At 37.3% G+C, this 23,302-nt stretch overlaps 1 protein-coding gene across 4 annotated transcripts in view; it reads right to left on the bottom strand.

The window, feature by feature from the left end:
* Positions 1-23,302, bottom strand: part of BAIAP2L1 (BAR/IMD domain containing adaptor protein 2 like 1) — a 68,810-nt gene that overhangs the window by 20,050 nt on the left and 25,458 nt on the right. For 2 of the 4 annotated variants that reach the window (XM_084640863.1, XM_084640866.1), the window contains exons 3-5: positions 21,328-21,414; positions 336-397; positions 168-239 (exon numbers count right to left, since the gene is read on the bottom strand). In XM_084640863.1, coding sequence (XP_084496989.1) covers positions 168-239; positions 336-397; positions 21,328-21,414 — 221 coding nt within the window. Of the gene's footprint in view, positions 1-167; positions 240-335; positions 398-19,404; positions 19,471-21,327; positions 21,415-23,302 lie in introns of those variants that run through there. The other 2 variants (XM_084640865.1, XM_084640864.1) reach the window with 2 other exon arrangements.

Below are 23,302 nucleotides of genomic sequence, written 5' to 3'. Positions count from 1 at the left end.
TAAAATAAACCAAAGAAGTTGAAAACGTCCCTCAGTAGTTAAAGATCAAATTCTATGTATGCTCCTTTTGTAAATTATCATTTTAAAAAGACACAAACAGTTGCTATGGCTACACACAATGCAAATAAATATATGATCTTTTCTGGTATTTAATTCAGTGTACTTACATTCATATATTTTACATCCAGTTCTGTTTTCTTCTCCAGTTCAGATATAATCTCTTTATGAAATTTTTTGAACTTTAAAAGTAAGCAAGTGATAATAGGGTTATTTAAAATTAAAGTAAAACTGTTTTTTTATTTCAAAAAGGTTAGATAGAGTAAAAAAATACTTACACTTTCCTCTAGGCTGTCATTAAGTATCTTGTTTGTGCTTGAAATCTCTATAAGAACATGTCCTGTGGATAAACAAACACCCCTTTTTCTTGTTTCTTTACAGATGTTTGAAGTTGTCAACACACAGTAGACGTGGGATGATACTTTTATAACTAAGATTATAAAGTGAACTAAGAATTTAAGCAGGGCACCTTCTTGCAATTGTTAATCATAGCAATCTTATCCTGAACAAAATAATTTTATCTGGCCACAGTTTTACCAAGCAGCTTACACACACGACTTGAACAATCAATTATCTATGTGAAAGCAACACTGAACCTGTCTTCATGTTTTCTTGCCTACTGCCCTATATGCATGGAACTCCCTCCTTGGACTAGTCAGCAAAGCCACTGTCCTTTCGTCCTTCCTCCTTTAGACCCACTTCTATAACTGCTGTAACTACATGAAATCAGCCAACCAGGGCAAAATCCACAAAGGCATTCAAGAGAAAACAATCCCTCTCAAAAGAGAACAAAAATACAAACAACCCCCTCCCACAACAACCTCCAAAACAAAACAAACCTTTCTCCCCAGACTACATTTAAGGGATCTGGAACCATCAAGCTGCAGACATAGCTAGCCTATGTAAGTGTGTGAATGTATTGTTCATATCCCTATCTCCCTATCCTCCCTTCCTTATTGTTTGCCATGCTCAATTTACGTCTGTCTTAAATCAGGCTGAAGTAGAAACCATGTCTTTTGGGTTTGTAAAACACCTCGCACACGGAGCACAATGGAACCGGTGCTAAATAATGTAAAATATGGGGTGTACAATCTTTTCAGGGGGAAAGATGTGCATCTCCCCCTATTTCTTGGACTGCCCATGTCTGCCCCATCCCACCCAGTCTCCATCCGCTGCACGGATTGCTTCATGGGATTTGGAAAAAGGAGAGAGAAGAATGCTATGGAGATAGCTGAGCTCCAATCCTCCTGGAAGGAAAGAGATCCCCAGTTGGAGGATCCCCTTTGTGCCCAGATCTTGTGGGTGGGAGAGCTGGGCTATCGTTAAGGGGATTTTCATGTATCTGTTTTTCTGGGTCATTACATCCACCTGACAGAATGCTGTGATTGTTTCTCTGGGTATTCTCTGTTTGTAGTTAATACAGCATGCAGGGGTAAATACCATGTGAAGTGAGAGTTGCTATAGTAACTGGTTATTTATATGCAATAGAAAAAGTAAATACAGTGCAGTTGCATAAAAGCACGTCTGGTAAGTAGATGGCATGAGCAAGTGAGCCTGTTATTTTAGGACTTCAGGAGTGGATGCACTCTCCTGTAGTATTCCTGTTAACAGAACTCCATCATCACAAAGATATTGTACATGTTAGACTGGTAATCCCAAACAAAAAACTAGATTAAACTGGAGAAAGCCTGGAGACATTTATCAATAACTTAAAGGGAAAAGAATATTGCTAAAAGAAACTTAAAAACAAGAAATTCAAATTTAAGGTTACACTTAAAACTAAATGTTTGAAAACATATAAATGAAAGGGGTGGGGGAAAAAAAGAACTGACAGTACATTTACTTTAAAGGGCATTTAAACTTGCCTGTGCTAACTTCTTTTAAGAACTTACTTCCACTCTCTCGGACAGCATGTGAATTTGCTGCCACAGCTAATGGCTGGTGGCGTTGTAAAGATTAATGCAGTAGACCTTGGAGCTCCAAGTACTGACAGCTATCCAACAACACTAGGTGCTGGCTCACTCTCTCATCACCCTTTTACACTCCCATCCTCTGGGTTTCCCCTCCCACCACAGTGTAAATGCTTAGTAAAACAACCCTTTCACCTGGTGTGTCAAGAATGGAAAACCTGACATGTGAATGTTGTTTTTCTTGTCTGAAACAGCACTCAGGCTGACTGTAAGCCCTCAGTTTTAGGGTCTGAATACTTAGTTAGAAACACATTTTTTCACCCTTATTACAACATGTATCTTGCCAAAATTTATCTTGAAATAAAAAATATTTTAAAAATTACATGTTAATTTAAAAGCTTGCACTAGTTTAGTTTACAAATTTATTTTCTTCATATTTGTATTGGTTACAAAATACACGAGTACATTTTTAAATTAATATTTTTAAAGATTAGTGACCATCTGTTGTATAACATTTTTTCCTCTTTTAAGCAAATTCAACCAAAGCAAATCCTTGTATTCTTCACTCCAGATATAAAACCAGTTTTCATGCTAGAATCCCCTCATTGCTTCCAGTAATCCAGCATCACTCATATGTATTGGCTCACCCATTTCATTTCCTGTTTCATGTTTTGAGTCAACATTTGGAGCAAAAACCCATAGTAAGTGCACTGTGATCTAAGAAGATGCGTGGCCAAATTATAGGCCAAAATCTACCTCAGATATAAATCTGGAGTACTTCCACTAACTTCAGAACTTGGCCCTGTGTTTTTAAAGGGTACTTTAAAAAGAATTTGGCATACTTTTAGATTAAAAACAATATCGATTAAAATAATTTGAAAGTCAATGGGAATTAGGTTCCTAAGTGCCTAAGTAACTTTTGATGACTTTGAGCAAAGCAGCACCTCAATACCTTTAAAAATTTAGGATTTATGGATATTTACATGGGGAAAAAATATGGACTCAAACTGCTCACATGTAGTTGCCCCATTTTCTTAGTATTGCAGATGAAAATTGGTAAAGTTAAAAGCCATTATATTTACAGAGCATGTGCCGAGTGCTCTACAGGAGACAGAGGAAGACATAATCCCTACCTCAAAAAATGTACAACAGTACCTTTTACCAGAGTATTTCAAACTGTTTCACAAAAAGGAAACAATCTTTTCCCCATTTTATAGGTGGGGGAACCGAGCCACCAAATGTAGTTGTACTCTGAAAATTGACAAGTCAGAATGGCACTACCGTGCTAATTTGTGAATTGTATGTGCTTGATGTACAATTACTTCTGATAACTCATCTTGGCTTTTGAGAATCAAGCTGGCCTCTTTCCATCTCATTCCCTTAGTAACACCTGTGCAATCCCATTCCCATCACATGGGTTTACAGAAGTGCAGTGAATCGGAACTCAGTAAACAATTCTCTTGATGAAACACAAAATGGAATAGAATCCCATTAACTTAATCTTAGCTGTGTTGGTTCTGCAAAGCTAGCATGAAAAACACTTATTTATTTCAGTAAAGCAAACAGATATGACTCTATGCACAAAAAGAAAAAAAATCTGAATCATTTGTACTTCGTTTTCAGAGTAGACCTGCACTTTAAAGAAACTTTCTTAGAAGAGACAAATGGAGCCTCACCTTAAGAGCCTATGGATAAACACACTCCTCTTTAGGGCTGGTCTACACACTGTTTTTGTACCATTAAACAAGCTGATTTAGTTAAAATGCAATCCCCTGGTGTGGTCACACATATTGATTTAAAAGTTTGTATATGATATTAGCTTATGTTAATTGTTCTTAATATGAGAATTAGTTTGACTGAAAGACAAAAATGGAACATTTTTAATACTAAAGAGCCTACCTATAAACAAATACTCATATTATGCAAACTATGTAAGCCACTTGAACACGCTTTGAAAATGTCCAATGCCTACACCAGAATTAATAAACACATTATATATGTTACTTGCTGAGGAGAACACTTAAGTATTATTTCTATTAAAGGCAGATTGTTCTGGAAACACCATTCTGGAAACACATATTTTCCAATATGTTGGGAGTGGTCTTCAAGTACCTAAATTATTTCATTCATCCATCTCCTGTTGTTTCATCCATGGTAGTTCTAGTGCCTTAAATATGAAGCACCTCACCATTTTTATTTCATTAGACATGTGAAGAAGAGGCTGTATCTAAGTCATAGGCTACAATGGGAGACAACAAAGTTAACAAGTATTTTTAGGTCCCATTTATATTAGGATCAGTCCCTTCTATAAATTACTCTTTGTCCAAGAGGAAGAATTTTATTGTGAAAGAAAGTTGAAAGTAAAGTCCTTTGAAGCCATTAGTCCCCCAAAATGTGGATAGGATAAAGGGTGCATCAAAGAAATATAACTAAACAAACAAATGTTATTACTAACTGTGTTAAGTTTGTCACCCTTTCAAAGGAAAGATTTATTGCATGAAGATGGTGTGACCAAAAGGACCACTGTATTCACATCCCACACACTAGTATAGCCACACGCACACACACTAGTATAGTATAGAGTATATAGTATATAATAGTATAATAGACTCAACTATAATTAATTTGCAAACTAGATACCATCAGATTAGGCCTGAATAAAGACCGGGAGTGGTTGGGTCATTACAAAATCTAAACTTCATTTCCTCATACTAATTTCTCCCTACTGTTACTCACATCTTCTTGTCAACTGTCTATAATGGACCACTCTCTTACCACTTCAAAAGTTATTTCTCCTCCCTTGGTATCCTGCTGTTAATTGATTTATCTCGTTAGACTGACCTAACACTTGGTAAAGCAACCCACATCCTTCCATGTATTTATACCTGCTCCTGTATCTTTTACTTCATACATCTGATGAAGTGGGTTCTAGCCCACGAAAGCTTATGCCCAAATAATTTGTTAAGTCTCTAAGGTGCCACAAGGACTCCTTGTTTTTTTCGCTTTATTTAAAGATTATATTTTGTGATGAAATCTCCAGAAATACTTCCAACCAAAATTGGCAACCCTAAATCCCATATGCCCAAGGGGAAACCCACTGAAGCAATAGAGTACATGTTAACAGACTCTACTGCAGAATGAGGGCCATAGTTTAGTTTATAATGGTGCCTGTCACAAGGGAGATGGCTCCTTAAGGGGAAATGGGCCCTTGTCATCCCCCTCCCCCCAACCTATTTGCCTCCACAGGTGGAGGAAATGAATTAATCATGTGACATATGGTCATGTGACAAAACCAGGCCTCTAGGAGTGAGAAAAAGAGAGGCCTGAGGCTGTGGATGATCAAAAGCAAGACAGGCAGAGAGCTAGAACAGAGGAGTGACCCCTTATGAAGGAGGGGCTAGTCCAGGCTAACCCTAGTTGGAAACTGGTACAAAGAAAGCTCCAGGGAACAGCAAGGCTCTTGCAGAGACCCTGAAAAACCAAGAGAGCGCCTGAAGACAAGGTTTGCCCCGTGACCTCTTTGAACCACAGAGAGTTGGAAAGGTAGGCAAAGGCTGGTGGAAGAATTCCAGGTAGGAGTGTCTAGGAATGGCTGCTTGAATTATTTTGAGACTCTGAGAATGGTCTGAATTGTTTTCAACTTTAATAAATCAGACCCCAAGAAGGAAAGTACTTACTAGACTTATGAAAGCTTTTTGTGAGCTCTTGATGAATCCAAGAGAGCAGAGGAAGGGAGGTTTCTGCAGAGCCATGGGGTTGAGGCAGGGGGGCACTCTAGAAATGACCGACTCTCTTACAGTGTCATTCTCATAATCAACAAAGTTTTGATTTTTATCAAAGTAAACTTAATAATGTGCTGAAGCACTTTCAGGAATTGCCCTTTAAGTCTCTTCAATGTTGGCAAAATTACAGTAAATTAAAATGGAGTCAAATACACAAGCCTTACTATCCTTTTCATTCAATGCAAACTGGTATAAAAATCCTATTGTATTGTAGCATAGGTTGTCTGGTTTGTTTGCAGTTGAACACATAATACAAGTAGGTGGCCTTCATTTTTTAAAGAATGCTGCAATAATTATTGGTTTAAAATATAAATCTCAAAATCCTGAAAGCATCCCTTTAACTGTAGAAGAGCTTTGTATTGAGCTGGTTCACAAATAATTTTCTCAAAATTTGCTCTCAAGTTACATTAGGCACCATGTTTCAAATAAGTATTTCTAAATTGAATTGTTTAACAAGTTATTAACTCTCAGACAATTCATCTCCTTTGAACTAGGGATAAATTCAGACATTTTTAATTTCATATACACTCTCTGATTTTTGAATTATTTTAATCAGCTGTGGGTTGCTTTAGTAAGGTAATTATTTTATTACAAAAAAATCTAAAACATTTAAAATATTTGGAAATCTCATTGAATTTGGTTCAGAAGACAAGATCCACAACCTTCTTAAATCCATAAGGCCCTGGAAGCTGCCTGGGACTAAGCATATTGGCTCAATGTCCAGACAAAGCTACAGTATTCAACAGCAAGTCAAACAGAATTGTAACAGCTACTGTTACTAGTTTTGTGGGTAGGGCTCCAGTGTTATTTGGAGGTGACAAGCTCCTGCTGCTATTCTTTTTTTCTTTCTACAGAGTTTCATTCTTGATTGAGATGAGTAAAAGGCTGATCCTCCACATTAAACCCCTCCCCCCACCAATAAATTCTTCTAGCAAAAGGGAGTAGTAATCTCTTTGTGCACACATACACCCCTTTTCATATGCCCGATTTGACCAAACTCTCAATATCTTGTACAAAAAACAGAAGTACAACTGTTTTTACAATTCTTAATTTTTATTATTTTTGCTGTCTTGAGGAATTTCTACACCTCTAAGAGTAGGTCTACATTGCAATTAACAACCCACAGCTGGCTTGTGCCATTTGGGTCAAGCTCATGAAGCTTGGGCTAACAGGCTGTTTAATTGAGATGTAGACATTCAGGCTTGAGCTCCAGCCTCAGCTCTGGGATCCTCCCACTGCACAGGGTCCTAGAGCCTGAACATCTACACCACAATTAAACAGCCCCTTAGCCTGAGCCCTGCAAGCCTGATGCAGCTGACATAGGCCAGCCAGGAGTGTCTAATGGCAGTGTAGACCTACCTTAAAAGACTGAAGGGGACTAGACTAAGGATAATGTCTTCACTGCAAAATTGACTTACCTACACTCTAGTTACTTCTCTTGAGGTAGCCTAGCTTGAGTAAGAGTGGCCACACAGCCAAATAACACTGGAGTTGCTGTGAATTCACTCATACCACACAGGTCTGATTGACTATACTGATTCTAACCACTACTCCTAGGAATTAGATTACACATTGCTCTAAGAGTTATGAATGCAGCCAAGGATTCCTGATACCCCAAATTCTTCTGCTGTCTCTCAAATTGTTGTGACACACACTTTACCAGTGGGCTATACATCTACTCTAAAGCCTGATCCCAACAGGGGACTACAACCTACTTCTTCTACCAGTTACTCCTATAGTTCAAGTGGAAGTGGCTGTAGATTTGAAGGTCCTGTGTACAAACCCTGATGACCATGTGGTGGTGGCTGGGGAACAGTATACAATGACAGAGTATCCTAATGTATCTGCCTAAAAGGGCAGAATTAAAGTTGCATAACTAACCTTAATTCTGGCTTTTCTTTAGTTCTGCGTGCTTTGACTTTGTAACTTTAATGCTCTCAACATTTAAGAGTATGACTACACAGCTGCTGGGAGCAAGTCCTGCAGCCTGGGTTGACAAGCTTTTGTTTGCAGGGTTTATGCTTGTGTAACACGGACAGACCCTGGTCATCAGTGGGCAGGATTGAATCTGGGACCTCCGGAGCTTAGTACATGAGCCTCTACTGCATGAGCTAAAAGCCAACTGGCTGTTACCTTAGGTTGTAGAGCAGACTCATTAATCTCTTTCTTTATGTGGTCTCGGTGCCACTAGATGTGACAGAACACCACACCCAGGAAGTGTGTGGGTTACACTAGCATGCTAAAAATAACAATGTAGATGTTCTGACTCAGGCTGTAAAGCATAGGGAGGAATGTGGGGTTCAGAGTCCAAGTTCCAGCCTGAGCCTGAACATTGAAACTACCTCTGCAAAGTTATTTCTAACACGCTAGCCTGAAATCTGCTAACATAAGTCCATCTACCTGGGCTGCGAAACTCACTCCCAGCAGCTGTGTTGACATACTCTAAATGGCCCAAGGAGTTGCTCATGACTTACCACCTGGGGAAGCTTATAGGGGGCTTAATACAGCTACATGTAACTAATAAAACTCAGTTGGTACTACATGACAGATCAATCAGAATATTTTACATAAGTTACAGATGAAAATCAATGCTGAAGAAAGGGTTGAATGTGCATTTTATGGATTTTTCTGTCTAACTTCATTAGGCCTGACCTACTAAGTGGTTTAAATAAAGAAAATGAAAGTTCTTAACTAATATGCTTTACATACAATATAATCATGATGAACTGCTTACAAATAGTCACTCCCACACAACTACTCGCAAGAGAAATAAAATATTTATAATGAAGACTTTACTAAACTTTCCATTTATCCAATTTAAGAACACTGTCCCCAAACCAATCTTACTACTTTTAAATATCAGTGAAAGATACTTGTTAACATTCAACATTCTGTACAACATTGTGTACACAACAATGTGTACAACATTCTGAAAAGGAAATGTTTTTATTTCCTTCTGTCAATTTTCTGTTAACTCAGCTTTTTGCCACTATGGTTTGATCTCTCAATCATTATTCAGACAAACTGCTTGATGGACTAACCACGCAGCAAGACCAGGCCTATGTTAGTTTCCACAGTATGTCTTTTAAAAGAAAAAATCAGTTTTACACTAATATTTTTTTTATCTAATGTTAATCAACCAGATGTAAATGAACATTAAACTTGTTTTAAACAATTGGTAAGTTTGCATTAATTTTAATGTTTAAAAAAAACAAACAAAGCAGGTGCACTATAAATAATGGATGAAAAATGGCAAACTTGTTTTCCACCTGTCACACCATTGCTAATAACTTTGATCAAAAATATGCCTGTAGCAGTCTTTAAAGTGTACAGGAAATAGTTTACATTAATACATGTGTATATAAAAGACTGACCTTTTATAAGGCCCTGAAAACATTATATGTAATGGCTTTGTTGAGCAATGTCTGAGTTCTAATCTTGTTGTGGCTGTAATGATTACACAAATCAGGCACAAATAGAAAATAAAGTTACAACACCACTATAGGTCTGAACATGCCTGCATGAAGCCATGCTGTTCTTTAGGCAGATAGTAAAGGAATACTAAACATGTGAGTTGGTCTTTACTCTTGCAAGAAGACTAGAACAGGCAAAGCATAGTTAATAGCTGGAACTGAAGGTTTCCGGTGCTTAAAAAATAAAACAGAAATGGTACCTATAAGCTATAATGTGGTTCTGTTCTGGGTGGTCTGGTCCAATTTTTAATATTGGAGCTCTCTGCCTATCTTATCAGTTTCTCAGTCCCAGCATTGTCAGAAACCTCTTAACTCTAAAATGAAGAAATTAATGAAACACAAATGATATTGTAAAATCTCAACTGGTAGAGTCCTAAAGAAGTTGCCTTCCATTAGTAATGGCCGACATCCACAATTTCTTGATTAGATCATATATTCCTCAGGCAAGAACAGTCTATATTTTGTGTCTTGTATAGGCCTTAAAATATTGTCATCTCTTTATTAATAAAACATATGGACAATCACATACATATATTCAGTGACCTTCTCCAGGGCTGGTGTTAGGGTTGCCCACCCTTCAGGATTGTCCTGGAGTCTCCAGGAATTAAAGATTACCCTTTAATTAAAGATTATGTAATGTGATGAAACCTCCAGGAATACATCCAGCCAAAATTGGCACCCTAGTTGGTGTCATCTAGGTCTCCTATTTTTACCCTATTACTCTCCCCTGCAAGAGAAGCTTCAATAGCACACAAATATAATGAAAGCTCAAATGTCATTCTATATGTATATGTAATTAGTTACTTACTCCCTTATGCATTAGCAGAATAATGTTGGAAGGAAACGCATACTATCAGATGTGGCCAACAATGGACATATGTACAGATCTGTGGGAGTGGCCCGCTGCATATGACACTCAATACCCCAATCTAAATATGTGACCACACCCCGTTTGGACAAGCCTCACAGTTCAAAGAGCTGCGAGAGGGAACAGAAGCCACAATGTGAAAACCTGCATCTAAATATACTAGACCTGGGCACTGGCCAGTCAGTGTGTTGTACATATATGCAAGCAAGGAACACACCAAAGGTTTGTTTGGCTCCTATGGTTTACATGCCAAGCAAACAAGATGCCTACAAGACTAACATATATAACACAATTATCCAGCACAGCCAGACACACTACAAGACAGCACCCGTTCAGTGTCTTTGCTGTTACCCACAAATCATGCCCAAGGCATCAGATTAATATACACCATTGCAGGTGTGTTAAGGTTTTTTGTTGTTTTACCTTCAAGGAGTCGTCACACATGACAGGTTTCAAAGTAACAGCCGTGTTAGTCTGTATTCGCAAAAAGAAAAGGAGTACTTGTGGCACCTTAGAGACTGACCAATTTATTTGAGCATAAGCTTTCGTGAGCTACAGCGTAGCTACAGCGTAGCTCACGAAAGCTTATGCTCAAATAAATTGGTCAGTCTCTAAGGTGCCACAAGTACTCCTTTTCTTTTCACACATATGGTTACAGATGCATTGTACTGTGGTCTGTACAGTCAGGGTTCATACATGAGTGCATGTACAGTAAGTGCTTGGATGTGGTGTGTATAGAAATGAGTCAGAAAGGGGTGAATATGCTAACTAGTACAGCCTAAGAAATCTGCATATCTTTAAATTAACCACCCTGACACTAAACAAAGGACAGTATACGGTGAGGCTACTCGTTACCCCACAGCACTCTCACTGGGGCCAGGAAAGCCCACTTTAGAGTGTGGATTGTAGGGGCTCTTAAGAAGTTGTTCAAGCTAGCACATTTTTCCAGTTATCTGTTTAACATTATAGAATAAAATCTTTAGCAGTCCATTACATGCCTTCTCATATTGAGTAGCAGTGCCAATTTCTTTTTGTGTTCTCTGCTATTAATACTCTCTTCCCTAACATCAGTGTCCCTGGAGTTGGTCTCAGTGGGCTGTCTTGAAGGACACAGTCTATCCCTTGGCTTTTTGTTTTTTTTTCTCATGGCTGTAGGAGTTACCAACATTATAAAATTCAAGTTTCATAATGGAAGTTTTAAAACTGAAGTTAAAACAATGCAGCTGTGTATGGAACAAACATAATTCTCCTGTAACCTTAAAAGAACCAGCTGTAGTAGCAGAAGCTTCTAAGCATGTGCACCCCTTGAAGTGCCCTCCCCACTATCACTTGTGGTGCCCATATTGCAGAACTTCTTGTGCTCTGTGTTTTAGGAAGGGAAGGATTACATAATCTGAAGGAAGAAGAGGGGTACTTTAGGCTTAAATTAGTGGTGGTTTGTCCTGCTTCGCTGCGGATGTTAGCCTGGAACATGAGGGCTGACGCTATTTCCTAGCTTCCAGTGCTAACTGCAGTGTATGATTCGCTGACTATTCACTGGCTGTATTCTATTACTTGTGATCTCATCCTGCTAGCAATGATTGTATGCAATGAGGGATCATGCATTTCTCTTGCTTTCTGGTCATTATTTGGTTGAAACGTTCCTAGTCTATCTATGCAGCAATTTTGGAGAAAACTTCTGAAATCTGAGAAATTGGCTGCTAGGATTTGAACAGTAGGCTCCTTGGGCCATCATTGGAGGATATACATGGGCACCATCTGCAGGCTCCTTTTGGGTGTGCTACCTTTAGTTGACAGAAATGTACACAGCTACCTCTATCTAAAGAGAAACATTCCAGTTCTGCGGTGGCATATAATGTAGGGACCTGTTAAGGTTCTTACAAAGCACATGCCTCATGTGAGCAATGCAAAGCTTCAGCTCCTCTAGACAGCTAATCTTAAATAACTTTCTCTCAACCCTGTTCATGAATTTAATTTAAGTACATAAATCTGGTTAGTTGCTGAAATACAATGTCTGATTTTTTTTTTTTTCCCACAGTTCCTGAATATGTGTAGCTCCCACTAGGTGCTCAGCATCTCTAAAACTCAGGGCAATGATTAGGTGACTAAATATGGACTTATTTGCTTACATTTAAAGATGCAGGTTTGAAAATTCTGCACATAACCCCTACGGCTACACAAACTTCCATCAATTTGTTATATACAAAATAAAAAAGGAGGAAGGGAAAGGCTCCAAGCAAAAATACCTATACTACTTTTTTGCCAGAATTGGTGTATTTATTAGGGCTGTCAATTAATCACCGTTAATTTACATGATTAACTCAAATTAATCGTGATTTTAAAAAAATAATCAGTTTTAATCACACTGTTCAACAGAATACCAATTGAAATGTATTGAATATTTTTGGAGGTTTTTCTACATTTTCAAATATTTTTATTTCAATTACAACACAGAATACAAAGTGTACAATGCCCACTTTATATTTTATTACAAATAGTTGCACTATAAAAATGAGAAACAAAAGAAATAGTATTTTTCAATTCACCTCATGCAATCTCTTTATCATGAAAGTGTAACTTACAAATGTAGATTTTTGTTACATAACTGCACTCAAAAACAAAAGGTTGATTTTCTCTTTTGGTGGTTCAGGTTCTGTAGGTTTCACATCAGAGTATTGGTCTTAAGACTTCTGAAAGCATGCTCCACACCTCATCCCTCTAAGTTTGGAAGGCACTTCAGATTCTTAAACCTTCAGTCGAGTGCTGTAGCTATCTTTAGAAATTTCACATTGGTACCTTCTCTGCATTTTGTCAAATCTGCAGTGAAAGTGTTCTAAAAATGAACAACATGTGCTGGGTCATCATCTGAGACTGCTATAACATGAAATATACAGCAGAATGCAGATAAAACAGCAGGAGACATGCTATTTCTCTTCCAAGGAATTCAGTCACAAATTTAACACATTTTTTAACGTGCATCATCTGCATGGAAGCATGTCCTCTAGAATGGTGGTTGAAGCATGAAGGGACATATGAATCTAAGACATCTGGCACCTAAATATCTTGCAACATTGGCTACAACAGTGCCATGTGAACACCTGTTCTCACTTTCAGGTGACATTGTAAACAATAAGTGGGCAGCATTATCTCCTGCAAATGTAAACAAACTTGTTTGTCTCGGGGACTGACTGAACAAGAAGTAGGACTGAGTGGACTTGTAGGCTCTAAAGTTTTACATCATTTTGTTTTTGAATGGAGTTACTACTTGTACATAAATTCTACATTTGTAAATTCAACTTTCAGTGATAAAGAGATTGTATTACAGTACTTGTATGAGCTGAATTGAAAAATACTATTTTCATAGCAAATATTTGTAATCAAAAATAAATATAAAGTGAGCACTGTACACTTTGTGTTCTGTGTTGTAATTGAAATCAATATATTTGAAAATTTAGAAAACATCCCAAAATTTTAAATAATGGTATTCTATTGTTTAACAGTGCGATTAATCATAAGATTCATTTTTTAATTGCTTGACAGCCCTATTTATAAAAAAAAAAAATGTTTTTACATTCTGAATGACCAAGTAAAGTAGAACCCTCAAAAGGAAAAGAGAAAAAACCAAGCTGTGCTTCCATGTTTGGAAGACAAGATCTAGGAAGCCTGCATCTCTTCCCCTCCCACCCCTTGCATTATCTACTGTGGATTGGAAGTTATAAGCGGATACAGTATGATACCAGATCAGTCATGACAAGAGTGTTTTAAGTACAAAATGAAGAGCTTATCCTTACAGAAACAGAGGTCAGCCATGCGATGATGATGGGATATCTAACTGGTAGGTGGTGTATGGACACATACTTGTCTGGATGAAGTATTTTCTCTCTCTCCCTACACCTGCACACTATTGTTTGGCCAAAAATCTGACAACATTTGAGCCAAATAACCATAGAGGAATAAAAGTCTCTCGAAAACCCAGTAATTCATTCTCCATAATATGCCACTTACATCAACACATTTTTCTTTCTAAAGAAAATAATTATCCATAGCACTGTTTGTTTTTTGAAAAAACAGAGAACACAGTACAAATATTGGGTGACTCATATTAATGAGTCACCAATAGGGAATTTATTGACAATTATTTGTCACAATTTAATACAAAATGACACAATTTTTGGACTTTAAGATGAGTGCAAATGTATAAACACAGTTGGTTTAACTTAATAAAAAAATTTTAAACTTGCTGTACAACCACTTTGAAACTCCAATTTCAAACACTTTGACAGTAAAACTTATTCTTTCAGACCCACTTTGTATCTCGTTTTCAAGATAGCTTCCTTAATTTTTTTTTAATTAAGAAAAATGTTAGTGGCTAGTTTAAATTTAACTTGAGTTAGGAGTGTTCCTTAATCTCTGTTTTACTAATCCTTTTTTAAAAAGAGCTGGTCCTATATAGTAACTCGTGCTACAGCAGCAGGTAGACTTTTGATTTTTTTTTTTCCAGAAATTTCAGTTGACTGAGGTGCCGGAGTGGTTCAGTTTTTGTTGGCATCACTTCATTTGCCTGTCTGTCCACAACTCATTTTATTTCAAATAGTAAAATGCTTGTCATTATACAACAGAAGAGAAGTCCTGTGCTAGCAGGGAGATGAGGCCAGATAACCTATAGGCTTTTCTTTAGAGTCAATGAGCTAATAAAGAAAAGGGCACTCCGTGCTTGGCTTTCTAAGGCAGGTGAAACAGGATTACAGTTCAAAGGGTCTAATTATACCCTGGCTTAATGAGGCACAACTCCAGTAAAATCAATGAAGAAGCACCTACTTAAGCCAGGGCTGAATTTGGCCCAAATTGTGTAAGCAAACTGTTCTTTTTCTGCTTGGCTCTCTCACTAATGAGTGATACCTAAGCAGTGTATTCTGGTAGGTGTGGAGATAGTTAACTCTCCAGCTTTTTAGGTTAGAGCTCAAGTAACTGTCTTGCTTATTACTCAGGAAAGGAAAAATGTAGTAATCTGTATGATGGAAATAATGGCAAGATAACATTTTGGGTAAATGTTTCAAGAAGCTAATGCCCTCCATTAAAGGTGTAAAATGGGAATTTTTCAAGGATAAACTTCATCCTTTGTTTTAACTAAGGATACCCCCTTTAGTGTGTGTTTTTTTTACAAACAAAAAAAACCTGACAACTTATTTTCTAGTTTGTACTATTTCTAAAATTGTTGGATAGGAATTGCTTCTCTACATGCTCAAGATTCCTTGTAAGTAAAGTTCCTGATCGCTACAAGCGATGAGGCAGAACAAAGCCTATTAGAACTGACATGTATTTGGATTTTCAAGAACTTTCCTTTCAGTGTATCATTTTCATGTCTGACATCACAACAGACTACAATAAAAGTTTGAATTTACAATATTAGCAAATACAATCCTATTCACTTTTGAAAGATTAGTGAAACTATCAGAATCACACAATCTTCATTCGCTAATGATAAACACTTGTTGTGCTGTTTAACATCCCAGATTAGTTAGATCTGAGAAGAGATTTTTAAAAAAGATTGTAATCTGGATTTCACAGAAGTATCCAACTCACACTTTTTTAAACTATCTTACTAAAAATATTATTGCTTCTATTTCAACTGAAAATTATTGCAATAGTTATAATAAGCCAGAGGATCAAATAGTTCTATTTTTTTAAAAAACTCACTTGAATCAAACTAAGCTTCACTCTAAATATAAAAGCACCATATCTTTTCATCAATCTTCATACAAAACTTTCATTGGCTCAATGTGGGTTCTAGTCATGTAACAATGGAAGGTTATGGCCCTTAGTGCGAGCAGCCAAACTCTGAGGGAACTACAACTTGGAGATTGTAGAAGGCCAAGGAGTCTGAGGAATGTTCATTTAAATCATAAGTGTAAACAAGTATGTAATTTAATAACACAGTTCCAGAATCATTCATTGCTTCTTATAGTACTTTGCACAATTACCCCCAGGAAACAGTTTTAGCACATATAAGATATGCAAAGAGTTTGTTGTTAGTAAAATATTAAATGTGTCCCTCAGTATATCCACACACTTAACACTAATACAAATTACTATATAAAACTGTCAATTCCAGGCAATATTCTTTATTGACCAGCCCAAATATTTACTATACCAAGCTTAATACTGAAGTATTTGGTTTTAAAAAACTAAAATGCAGCACAGTTGTGTAAAGGATAATTTCATGGTCTGAACAAGAGACCTGTCAGAGAAACAGCTGTTATGTTTCAGGAACAGAATGAACAAATGCTGCTGTGTCTTTTTTTTTAAATACAGGTTTCAATTCTCAAAGCTTCTCTAAGTACTTGTAAAGTCACAATTTGAAGAGTTCATGTGACTTCTTTTTTTAATTCAACATTGCTTTCAAGAGTTGGTTCCTTTCTTCGTCTTACAGTATACCTCGAGGTATACTGGATATAGGTACAAATTCAGGTTAAATTTGCAAAAACTGCAGGATCTGGTCCGTACTGATCACCTTTAAGGCCTTGGTAATTAAACTGTAAAGTAAGAAGGCAGTGCATACTATTGTGGTGTTTCACTTCAACTGTTCTGAAGCAAATGAATCTGAGAGCTTCATATTGACTTGAGAAGTGCTAAAATATTCAGTATGAAGCCTCTATACCTTCTGTCCAGCTTTTCCCCAGATTCTGTATCGTTTTGTTCTCTCATCTCAAGAAAACAGCTGTTTTCTACCTCCAAGTTTGATTTCACTTACATTCTGTCTTTTGTTCTCATTTCTCTGTGTATTTTGTCCTCCCTAAATCTTCTGTAGTTTTGGTTATACTCTGTCACTAAATTTCTTTACTGTATACCCTTTACTGTAAGTCCAGTCTTCTGCACCATTCCAGGGAGCCTAACATTTTTCAGCTCAATGTGCAGTAGTGGTCAAAAAGGTTAACAGGAACTATTGGAAAAGGGACAGATACTAAGACAGCAAATATCATAATACCATTATGTAAATCCATGGTCCACCCACACCTAAAATAGAGTATCCAGTTCTGGTTGCCCCATATCAAAATGGATATAGCAGAACTAGAAAAGCCCATTTTATAACCATTTAAAACATTATCTGAAAGGCTTTATCTGCCAGTGCTTGAGTTTAGAATTCTATTTTATTCCTACATCATCTGATGACATTACTATCCCTTTAGATGCTAGGTGATGCCATAACCACAGAAGAAAAGCAAAACCACCTCCTCCCCCTCTGGAAGCAAACTTCCATTTACTAAGAGTTGGTAGTAGGACCAGGGCTGTTTCTTTATGACATGGGATCGTAAAAACATCCTTTTACATTCAAATACAAAATTTCAGTAGTTTTGGCCAAGATTTTTAGTAGTGACTAATTTTGGGTGTTTCAATATTTGGGTGCCCTACTGAAGACACTTTTATAAGTTTCTGATATTTTTGTTTAGAAAGCCCTGAGCACCTACCCTCTGAAAATCTGGCCCCTTTAAGGTGCCAAGTTGGGCTTCTGTACAGAGGCACCTAAAACCAAAATTTTAGAAGTGACTAAAGTTATTTTTATCCTATCTATTGGTGGTGAATGAGGCATATTTTGATAAATGTTGTTTATGTTGAAGACCAGCTCAAACAGAAATAAGTGGGAATTTTGCCATTCTCTAAGACAGAGAAGGCCCTACAGTATTTCCTTTAACACTTGAAAGTAAAATGTGCTGAATACCTCTCAGGCTGACATTTGGATGTAGCCAGCACATGCTGATAAAGTTACTGGAATTTTTTCCTTTACCTTTGCAGGTCACCTTTAGAACAGCTTTATTTGTTTAATAAACCACGCCAGTTCACCTCTAATCAAGTGAAACAAATTCTGAGAAACCAGTTCACAAACAGACACGCACGTTACCAAACCACAACACAATTAGTCACAATTGGCTTTCCTTGCCCGTGGAAGACAACAAAAGTTGTATGGTAGAGGTCCTGCAGGTCAAGAATAGAGTGTATTGGCAAATCTGTGAGGAAGCTCACAAGAGGCCTGGTTCTTCTCTGTATTACATCAGTGTAAGCCCAGAGTAGCTACTAAAATTGTGGAATTGCACAACATTTTTTTACAAAAGGGTAGATTACAGCAGAATTTGACCTCACTTTTTTATACATGTTCTCATATTTGCAATTATTGAAGAAACCACATCACCTGAGACCAGCTTAAAAAAAGTATACTCCTTTGTCTCTGAAAGGGTTCAGTGTTGTTTATAGGGCTTTTTAATAATGTGAGAACTTATTTTTCAGACTTCCTAAAAGTATTACAGTACTTCTTCCAGTGTTCTGACCTTTTGTATTCTACAACATGTACTTTATCAGACTTGAATTTTTTCCAGTTTGACTTCTATCTTCTCAATGAAAATAAAGATGATGTTGTATACCAACTATAAAGTGTTTGTGTGCAGTGTTCGGGGTTTGAATCTGGTGACTGTCAGAATGAACTTCTTAAACCCTACTTCCAATACACACGTTTCATAATTACTTGGTTGGAATAGGCTATTAGTCCAACGATTAACATAATTTCAGTGTCAATAAGGAGCGCTCAAAACTCAGATCTTTTGTAGACTCTCCTCCACTAAAGAAAGGACTGCAAATAAATTTTGTAGTTAGCCCTAGAATACCTAGCAATGATATTTTTAAAAGGAGGAAAAGCCATTTGAAGTTCTGTAGAGGCACACTTTCTGTACCTTCTAATCAGTTCTTTAAAAGGAATAAAGTTAGCAAAGGCATAACTAAGTTTTTTTATTAGCTACTGTCTTTTTATATGCTTTTTTACACAATTAATAGCATTTTTAAATTCTTGTGGTTTTGTACTATAGCACAGAAACTATAACAACTAGACTTACTTACAAAGCAAATAAAAGAAAACTACTATATCAGGAACTGTTTGCTTTTTACTGTTTGCTGTTCTGCCACTCCCTCAGTTTGAACATACAATGTGAAGAGTCACACAATGGTGGCTTCAGAACAAATCAAGAAAATATGAACAAACACAAAGAAACCAACATTCACTTCTCAAGAACAGCTTAACTCTTACCATCTTAGACCATAGAAATATTACAAAAAAAAATTCAGTTCCTCTCACCAGTTGGATCCTTGTACTAACAAGTAAAATCACAGGAGAAAGAGCTATGAGTTCCCTGTTTGTCTTCTATATATAGAACTTTAGAGAAGGAGACTCTTATTACAGCATAGTTTAAAAAAACAGACCAATTCTGTCACTAGTTTTCTGTATTGCTTAAAGGATATTGAGGTATCATAGTGCTTCTCTTACCACACACCTTCTCTGGCTTGATTCTGCAATGAAGTCATAATCCTTTGTTGAAAACAAACAGTTGTCATGGAAATATTTGTGGTGATGTATTCGTAGAATTAGTATTGACTTCACTGCTAGCAGAACAAGGAGAACACTGATAGGGTGTTTGGAATTTTAGCTCAAATGGCAGGAATCTTATGAAACTTATAATAATACTACCACAGATTTTAATATTTCCTGGAGTTTTAGGTCTCTTTCAAAGGCTGAACTTCAAAAAGAATATTGTTAATACCTATATAAGATTATGGAAGAAAGCTTAAAGTAGGGTTTAGATTTTCAAATATATGTTGCTCAGATGACTATCAAATCTTGTTCTTAATGTATCATGTGCTAACACACCCCCAATCTTGTTATCCAAAATCCAACATTCATATCTAATATGAAATTTTTTTTCCCATTGCTATGTAACAGAGTACTACAAACTTTGAAAAATACATTTATGCACAACTATAGGTACACAAGACCAGGAAGAACTGTGACATTTATAAAAACATCATCTTATCTTTGGAGTTTAAAATTTAACACCTCTTTAAACAAATACCATTTTGCTAAGGTACGAAGTAAAAAAAAATAGTACATCTAAAATTTAAATACAAGTCTCAAGTTTATGTAGACCCTTCCTTCTACCCACCATATACAATAAGATTAATGTATTGTGGCTAACCCTTTAGTTAGTCTTGATTTCCCTTATAAAATAAGTGAATACTCTTGGGGATTTCCTCTTTTTTTTTTTTTAAATTTAATTTTTCCTTACTGGTAATCTTTGTCCGTCATCCCTAATTCATTTCCTCCTGCTTCTGAACTTTTTTTAAGTTGCTCCTCTATAAGATATAGAGTCAGATAATAGCATGACCTAGCCTAGAAACAGACTTGAGAGGAACATTGAAATCTTCAACAATGTTTGGGTGAATAATCAGGTGACTCACAGGGAATTCATGTATCACAATACAGTAAAATTCTGGGATTTGTTCAGTCCTCTGTAATAAAAATCAGAGGGTCCTACAAAAGGCTTCCTGGTTAGCCTGATGTCAACTCTTTCAGAGGTGTATGTGCCTGCAAAAAGCAAGAGTGAAGAACTAGAGAAGGTAGTTTTTTGTTTTCCCATTTAAACTCATTACCAAGGAGGGAGGCAACATGAGTTGGCAAAAAAATTTAAGTGTACTTCCTTCAAAGAGTTATACTGAATTTAGCAACACAGAAAAGTGTTCAGCTTGTGAAATTTGAAATGGGACTGTGTGAAGACATTGAGGTGGATGGGCATTTTTCCTAGGACTGAAACTACCTGACACTGGTACAATCTAGTGCAGCAGTTTTCAAACTGTGGGTCGTGACTCCATCTTAATAGGGTCACCAAGGCTGGCTTAACTTGCTGGGGTCCAGGGCCAACGGATAAAGCTCCTGTTACAGGCCCCCCTGCCTGGGGCTGAAGCCCTTTGGCTTCAGCTTTGACTCCACCTGAAGCAGTGGGGCTCAGGCTTTGGCACCCCCACCCCGAGCAGTGGGGCTTAGGATAGTTCAGGCTTTGGTGTCCCCCCCATGGAGTTGTGTAGTAATTTTTGTTGTCGGAAGGGGGTTGCAGCGCAATGAAGTTTGAGAACCCCTGATCTAGTGCATTCCAAAGATACATTTTGCTCTTCAGAAGTATTTTTGTGAGCCCATCTGATAAGTCTCTGAGAGGGGTAATTTAGCAGTATCAAGGTGAAGGATTCTAGGCAGAGCAGTCACCCCAACTCTCCCTTCAGTAAGAGGCTTCTACAAGCTCCCTCATCCCAGCAGCTCCTTCCAGTGCCTAACTGTTAAAATCTAATTAGTTCAGTGAGCCCCCAGTTGGGAAGGAAAAGTATCCTAAGCTGTAATTTAATGAAATGTGATATACAGTTTTACTTACCCAATTCTTTAGAAACTGGAGATGCAGTTGCTATTTCTCCAATCTTTGCAACACCATCATAATATGCTCTTCCAGCCAGTATCATAGCTATAGGGAAAACAAGAGTACTCAGCTTGTGTGGCATTTAAAAAATTGAGTAAATTATGAATTACCATCCACCAGGAAAGGGTGGATATTTTCACAGTGCCTGCCTGGGGTTCAAACGGGTTGCACAAACTTGGCTTTCTAACTTTTGGGAATTATTCTAGGGTATTCTCCGAGTCCAGTCCAGCGCCTGTTGACATCAATGGAAAAATTCTGACTTCAACAGGGGCGGGATCAGCCCCCAGTAATAGTAAATGACTCACATCTATTAATAGGATATAGAATTCCCAGAAAGCATGTTTTTAAATGACATAACATACCTGTACAACCAAAAAACACAGGTCCTTTCTGTCTTTCTTTAGATTCATATGCCCTCTTAGTTCTTATTAATATTAATGGACACATGGAAAAATTATACTCCATTGACTGGATTATTCAACTTGAATTGAAATGGATTTTAAAGTCTTATGAGTATGGAGCATTGCAGCTGACTGGCCTCATCACTCAGTAAATAGCAAAGCATGTTACCACACAGAAAACCTGCATTTAAAAGCAGTTATGGGGCTCTTGAACTTCAGGCTAGGAAAGAATTATAAAGGTTTGAAAATATGACAAATATCAAGAGTGAAGATAATTTTTAACCACTCCCTTGCAACTCCTAATGAAGAAGTAGTTTTAGAGGTCAAAAGCTATAACAAAATACTTGAAACTACATGGGAGAAGGCCTGTGATATTTCAGGTAAAGTACTTCTAAAGAAGCACAAAATGAAATTGAGTGGGGTGAAAGATCCTATAGAAGCAAACTCCAGTCCTCAGACAGTACTTTCAGATGTTTAATGTGATTTTTAACAGCTAGAAATAAGAACCACCAGCAACTCATGATCAGCAAGTTCTCTGACCACAATTTGAAATACTCTTGTGGATGTGAGTTTAGTACAGAGTAAATATTCTCTCCCTCCCCCCCCCCCATTTCTGTATTAAACTCTTGCATATTAAGATCATGGTAAACCCCTCTCAAGTCTTTGATTCTGGCATACTGGCCACAAAGTAGTTTTTAAAAGGATAGAAGTTCAAGAATGAAAATCTCTTGTCATGGGCATTCTATGAATCAAGCAGGAAAAGAGTCTATATCCACACTTTATACTAGATATTGTTTACAACATACTAAAGATTGCCATAGACTGTCTTTGTTGTGCCATCTTACTTTAATAGGATATGTTTGGCTAAAAGGTGAGTGTGTGGCAAATTCCCAGTACATAACTATATTTGGCCTTTCCAGTTCTATGTAAAATTTAAAAAAAAAAAAAAAAGCTTCACTAGACAACCCTATCAAGTGAGAGAGAGAATGGAATGAGCTAATTTGAAAACATCTTTCTGTAACTTCTCAATTTTTAGACTTCCAAAAATTGTATCAAAAGGGAGAAAAAGGCCTTCTCTTCATTTCTTAAGTGAAGAGCAGCTACGTAGATTCAGATATACCTGTCCCTTCTAAGCCCTGGTCTACACTAGGACTTTAGGTCGAATTTAGCAGCATTAAATCGATGTACACCTGCACCCGTCCACATGATGAAGCCCTTTATTTTGACTTAGAGGGCTCTTAACATCGATTTCCTTACTCCACCCCTGACAAGTGGATTAGAGCTTAAATCGGCCTTGCTGGCTCAAATTTAGGGTACTGTGGACACAATTCGACGGTATTGGCCTCTGGGAGCTATCCCAGAGTGCTCCATTGTGACCGCTCTGGACAGCATCTCAACTCAGATGCACTGGCCAGGTAGACAGGAAAAGAACCGCGAACTTTTAAATCTCATTTCCTGTTTGGCCAATGTGGCAAGCTGCAGGTGACCATGCAGAGCTCATCAGCAGAGGTGACCATGATGGAGTCCCAGAA

The sequence above is a fragment of the Lepidochelys olivacea genome (genome assembly GCF_965140295.1).
Source record: "Lepidochelys olivacea isolate rLepOli2 genome assembly, chromosome: 10".
Taxonomy (NCBI): Eukaryota; Metazoa; Chordata; order Testudines; family Cheloniidae; genus Lepidochelys; species Lepidochelys olivacea.
Note: the sequence above shows the minus strand (reverse complement) of the source record. Positions and strands in the feature narration are given on the sequence as shown.